At 34.0% G+C, this 6822-nt stretch overlaps 1 protein-coding gene across 1 annotated transcript in view; it reads right to left on the bottom strand.

The window, feature by feature from the left end:
* LOC144964616 (DNA mismatch repair protein Msh3-like) overlaps positions 1 to 6822 on the bottom strand; it is a 49455-nt gene that overhangs the window by 10156 nt on the left and 32477 nt on the right. The window contains exons 17-20 of the mRNA XM_078899093.1: positions 6612 to 6769; positions 5452 to 5638; positions 4422 to 4536; positions 2112 to 2277 (exon numbers count right to left, since the gene is read on the bottom strand). Coding sequence (XP_078755219.1) covers positions 2112 to 2277; positions 4422 to 4536; positions 5452 to 5638; positions 6612 to 6769 — 626 coding nt within the window. The remainder of the gene's footprint in view (positions 1 to 2111; positions 2278 to 4421; positions 4537 to 5451; positions 5639 to 6611; positions 6770 to 6822) is intronic.

Here is a 6822-nt window from a genome sequence, read left to right as displayed (position 1 = left end):
AAAATGACGCAAAATACATTATACAACAATGTTAAACCAGGCCCATAAGTGGATTCGGATGTCAGACCTGCGTGTTTGTTAACCTACAATGCAGCACAAATCCCTTTCAAAATGGTATTCTTTTTTCCACTATAACACAATAAGTCGAATGCTTGGCAGGTCTGTATCACTGCGTACATAGACACGTTAATTGTAATAATATCTATTGAAATACCACCTTGAGTGGCGATAAGCCAAATTACACATCTGGAATACAACATTTGCATACAAAGCTGTTTAAGTACAGAATTATTGAGAAAAATCGTGGATTTATTTTTCTTGTAACCATTGTTTAAAATATATCAATCTTATTATGTATATATTTCCGTCTTTCTATTTTTAAATTTTAAACTAAAGTTAGGAATTTGTTTTTGGCCAGTAATCGTAACTTTATCAGACCCTACCCAGATCAAAACAACAACCCCAACCCCCTGACAACATTACACCTTGTGCTGAGTTTAAGAACATAGGCAAGTTATTGTTCTTAGGCCGAACTGGGCTTTTATGTTCTGTATCATTCTATTTCACCCAGTTTCAACCCGTTGACATTTTAAATCCCAGCCCGTTGACATTCTAACTTCTCGTCAGGGCAAAAGTGGATACCAAATACTTAATAGTATTAGCTAACGAACGAAATACTGAAAATATTGAGGACTTGGTATTAGTGTCCTTTATTAATCTTTAATATATTGACATCGTCTATGGAGATAAGTTTAGACGCAGAGGTTGTGCTTTCGGCTTTGGAATTAATTTGCGTGTTGTAAAGCCGCCAAATTCCATCCCGTCTATACAATTACCTCGTTTACTGCCAATTTGATAACGCATTGAATTCGCCATGAATTAAATCTATCATTATGTCATACAGCTAGTCTACTCAAGACTGTACAACTTATAACAACATTTTCTGAAGTTAAAGGACAGGTATCGACATCGTTCAAAAACTTTGGCTAAATTCAAGCTATTATTGATGGCACTCACTGAATTATCAAGATTATAACATTTTTTTTATAAAACTGCTTCTTAAGAGATACAGAAATTTGGTGTTTTTTTTGCGCTGCTTATACTATTATGACTAATATAATATTTTGACAAATTGAATACCAGTCATTTAAAACAAATAGTTACTGAGTGCTTACCCACTATTATAGATTGAAAAAAAAATGTAAAAAAGGCAAAACATACGTAGACACACAATAGACACACACACACACACACACACACACACACACACACACACACACACACACACACACAAAACAAAAGCAGGGAAAATACCAACAAAAGAAAACAAATAAAAAAGAACAATACCCCCCCCCAAAAAAAAACAATAGCAAAAAAACAAAAAAACAACAACAACCCCCCCCCCCCCCCCCCAAAAAAAAAAACAAAACAAAACAAAGAAAACCTGCCGAATCTTCCTCTGTGCCTAGCCAACCCAAACTCTCGAGCAGGTATTTGAATGGGATACTTACCAATAGGAGAACACGACAATTGTTCCTTATAAGAAATCAATCACCATTCTGGAATAAAAATCATATCCCAGAAGAAAAAAACAAACAAAAAAACCCCCACGAAATTAACACACACACACACACACACACCTCAAACACACATACACACTTAACTGATTATTTGACTCACAAACAGAGGAGGTGGGGTTTGTGAAACATTTAAGACGATACGGATATATCATGTAATTACGTGGATTCGAATCCAGCTCAGTAAAAGCAAAAACGGAATATTGCCCAGCTTTAGTGTGAAGGACGAATAGTGCAAGCAACACTATTTGTCCGTAAGTACGGCAACCACGGTTGAAGCTATTCGACCTTAAGGACGAATAGGGCTACCCTTCAATTATTTATGCAGATCTTACCGTTTCCAACAAGACAGCAATATCAACCATATGCCTGGATGCATTGGTGATACTAATCGCTAAAAAAAGCCCCCACAGCACAATATATCAAGTCAGGGTAACATCAAACTCATCTGTTGAAAATTAAGCCTTAATTCTTCCAGTAGATTTAATCACTTACATAAATACATAATACTTATAAGAAAATAATGAAACTCACATTCTTTTAGCAATCTTATTCTCTAATTCCTGTGATTTCCTTCCTGCTATCTGTATAATGGATGATGATATCTCTGCCAATCTGGCAACATTCAAACCATAACTCTTCTCAGCTGCACCCTCAGTCAGTTGATATAGGAAAGTGATGGCATCTTTATCTTCAGGATCTGACATTTGCCAAAAGAATGAGATAAAAGTCTTCAGTCCAACATCCGCAGACTAATTGATTTTGGGGACAAGTGGATTAGCCCAAAATTTTTCAAAGCTCATCTGTTCAGTTTTACTTTTAAGTCCAAACCAAGTTTCGCTTTTAGTATTTCATCTTTTTTTTAAACTTGAGCATTTACATAGCACAATATCAACTAAACATACTTGAAGCGCTATACCAATCAACAACAGTACTTAACATGCAGGACAAAACATGACACCTGTTAGACGATAATACAATATTCCCCCCCCCCCCCTCCCCCCCGAAAGAAACAACTCTTTTAGTGGACAGATTCATAGGGTGAGAGAAAAGGACCACCTCATCAAAATCCTAAATTTAAAACTTTAGAATTTCACATATCAAGGCTTTTATTCCATTCAATGCCCTAAAACCTTTGGGGTTTTTTCGACACTGATCGTAACTCAACTACCATAATGCTCTTATTGCTGGTCCTCCAGACTATAAAATAATCAAACTTCAAAGAATTCAGAATAGGGCTCCTAGGATGGTCCTTGAAAAGTCGCATTTTTATGACATCAAATCTATGCTAATTAATCTCCATTGACTACCTGTGAAAGCCAGAATTGAGTACAAAATTGTTCTCACCTATTTTTATGTAGTTCAATCTTCTGCCCCTCTTTATATTCAAGACATACTTCAGCCTTAGTTCCATAGCGTAATTTGAGATCACATAATTCAAAATTGTTAGAAGTACCGAAAACAAATCTTAAGAGTTTTGATGATAGATCTCTTTCTAAATTTGGCCCCACAATTTGGAATTCCCTTCCCCAGTCTGTTAGAATATCTGACAGGGTTGGTGTCTTCAAAAACAAGATATTTCTCTTCACCAAATACTTGCTTTTTTGAGAGTTGTATCTCATCCTACTTATAGCTGCATTGATAAAATAATGTTGTATGAGTTGTGATTACATGAGTAGGAACATGTATTGTTTAAAGCGCTTCAACATAAAGTGCTCTATAAACTTACTCATTATTATTATTATTATTATTATTATTATTATTATTATTATTATTATTATTATTATTATTATTATTAAAGAGCTTTTCCAAAGACAACTGTACACTTCTCAGAGTGAGACTCAAACTCTGGAGCTTCCTGTCCTATGATGAGTGTCTCCTCTCTACATAAAAGAGGCCTAATAGTTTTGTCAAAAACTTTTTATAATATAGGATAGCCCACTTGTATTTAAAACCGACCTATAACTTGCCAGAATTGGCCAAATGGACAGACTCTTACATACTTCTCAATTATCTTTGATAAAAACAGAGTTTTCCAGTACAATGATTGAAGAAACAACTCATGCTGAGTTCACAAAGAAGCTTATCAAAAAATACATTTATTGGGACAAGGAAAATTGATTGATTTGTATGCATCAATTGGAAGAGGGCAAGCCTGATAAACTGTTACTCTGATGTTTCGATGATAAATTGAAATCTTACCTTTATATCTCATGATTTCTATTTTATAAATCACGTCTTACCTATAATGTGTGTAAAATGTAATGTTTGATTGGATGACTATGGCTATGTCTTTATCCAGCCATCCACAATGAAAGCTTAAATGGAAGCTGGCTAATTTGAATTTAATACCATGTTTCTTCTTGAAACGACAGAGACAACCATTGCTTCTTTGAAACATTAACACTCTTGTCTACATTTATCCTCGCCTGATCTATTATAAATGACGGAAAACAAGAGCTTTCAGTTGGCCAGAAATTTCCCTTTGACTGTCAATTTAGAGTTTGCAATTCTAACAGTGGCGTCATTATATACAGGGCTAATATTAAAATGTATGTCGTAATGGGATAAAAATCAGGACCGGACACAATGTTGCTATAGAGAGGTTGTTGCTATAAGTGGGCTGCACTGTAAAATGAATAGATTTATACAAACATTTATATAATGCAATTTGCTAGTTTCACCTTGCTCAATGTGCATCACGATAATTCTTTCATTACAAAGAGCCAAACTTCCCTTTTATGCAGTGCAAGTTGCCTGTTACACTCTCTTTTGATATCCATACAGCTTATAGCCAGGTATGATTTTACACCATTAAACGATGATGACAAGATTATTACTTACCATCAGAGTCATTCAAAAAGAAAGACATGTGAAAGTTTCCAACCACACCAGGATGTGCGTTGTGAAAATCTAACATCAATGGAAAATGGGTGACAAACAGGACCAAACAGTTCGTCTGAAAAATATGAAAGGATACAATCACACATTGTTGAGTACTGCAGAACCTCCCTTTCATAGCATAAATCTAATCTTATCCTCAACTTGCTGCTTACATTGACTCCAGTTTAAAATTTGGACTATTTGAAAAGTATAGCCCTCAAAAAGTAATCAAAATAGGATATGAAAAAAGAGTGGGATAACAATCTAAGAGTGCTTTTCTTTCAAGTGCTTCGTCTTAAAAGAAAAGATCCTTCAATTTGAGCAGTTAGAAAAAAATGACTCCAACTTTAACTTGTAGCTAATCATCAAACATCCAGGCATGTTATTACTTTCAGTAACAAATTACTGCTGTGTAGAAAAGAAAATGATATAGTTTCTTTGGTAACCATTCCTATGTGTAGGTGGGTGGGGGGGGGGGGGGGGCTTGGTCAAGCTGTTTTTCATATGATAATAAGGAGAAAGGATGGGGGAGTGGGAGGAGGGGAGGGAAAGGCTACATTGTGTCAAAGCCTTGCCTAAATTTGACACTCAGGTGGAGAATAAAAAGATCAAATGTTACAAGCGTATTCAATTTCTAATTTTTTTAAATCATTAATTTTAATCATTTTTTGACATTTCCAAATATACTATTGTACCTGAGTGAGCCCAGTCAATGGTAAAAATTTCAAAAAGGGGCTTGACCGTTTCGGGCACAGCTACTTTTGTAAGCAAAGTGAATAATTAATACAGAAATTAAAAAAATAAACCCATTATCTACAAGTCATGAAATACTCTAAAAACAATTTGCAAATATGTTATGTCTTCATTATTTGTTTTCTTGATGAAGAGTTTGATCCCAAAATTTCATATTTTTAGTTGCTATTTATTGAGGCCTTTTAAATTCATCTTTTTTTAAGCTCCAGACATTTATTTTCTTTTTCTTTTTTCTAACCTGGGTGATAAAATGTTTGAGGGTGGCATGAGCTATGGCAACTCCATCATGAGTGCTAGTGCCTCGACCCAGCTCATCCAGAATTACCAGAGAACGAGGTGAAGCTTGTGACATGATCTCTGAGGCTTCTTGTAGTTCTACCATGAACGTGCTCTGACCTTGAAATATCTTGTCTGAGGCTCCCATCCTGTGACCAAAAAAAGCCATTTTAGTAAAATATGACATTCAAAACCATAAGCTTTTGAGACTACCACAATTTTCTAAATATGCATTATTATTTCATCATTTAATGTTACTTTTTATTTTATTTTAAAAAATAGTATATATAGCACATTCAGCCTGTTTTGTTCGGGTTAGGAGCTATATAAAAATTATATATCATTAAACTTATGCAAAATATATATGTGTTTGAATACCTTTCCCCTTTATTGAAGTTGAAGAAGAAGGTCATTTCCGCAGATATTCAACAACTCTCAAAATTCGTTTTCATAAAATTCATCATGTTAAAATATCTCCCTACATTGCAATATGTATGGCAGGCTGGGTTATCTTTGTTCTTTTCATTTAAAAAAAAAAAAGTAAACGCTTCTAGTTACTCTGTTAAAATTGAGATTTTTGCATCGCTGCATTCTTCTAAGACGTAGTTTTAGGCTTGAAAACCAGTCCAATAATAATAATAATAATAATAATAATAATAATAATAATAATAATAATAATAATAATAATAATAATAATAACAATATTGCAATACAAATATGGGAAGCTAGTATTACATTAGAGTGGACTAGAAACCAGAAATTGAATTTAAAGTCAGAATTATCAGAATCCCCGAAATTGAATAATTTGCTGCTTCAGAAACTACATTTACTTTTCTTAATAAAAACATAAATTTTATAATTCAGAAACTAAACTCAAATTTTCATTGTAATACCAGGTGATAGTAATAGGTCAGATATTTTCATTTTATGTTTTTAGTATCACTTGAAACTGGTGAATGATGAAAAAATTCTTCTTTGGATTAGTTTTTCTCCATTTTAAGTTTTTAATAACATCCCTTACAGAGTTCTCATAAATAAAATTAAACGAAAAAACTTTAAAAATAAAAAATTATGATTAATAGTTTTCCCCATCTCCAGACACCTTACAAGCTAAACCTTTACCTTGTATAAATCCCATCGATCAGACCTAATCTGGCAGACTCTGCTGGGATGTAACAGCCAACCTGTGCCATGATTGACATCAGTGCCACCTGTCTTATGTAAGAACTTTTGCCTCCCATATTTGGCCCTGATATCACCATCACCCGAAGTCCATTTACCTGATTAAATATATGAAAATGTCAATGCAGAAACCCTCAAAAAAACATAACAA

Source organism: Berghia stephanieae, chromosome 2 (genome assembly GCF_034508935.2).
Source record: "Berghia stephanieae isolate SIO BIC M18660-M18661 chromosome 2, UCSD_Bste_1.3, whole genome shotgun sequence".
Classification (NCBI taxonomy): domain Eukaryota; kingdom Metazoa; phylum Mollusca; class Gastropoda; order Nudibranchia; family Aeolidiidae; genus Berghia; species Berghia stephanieae.
This window is presented reverse-complemented; position numbering and strand designations above follow the sequence as displayed.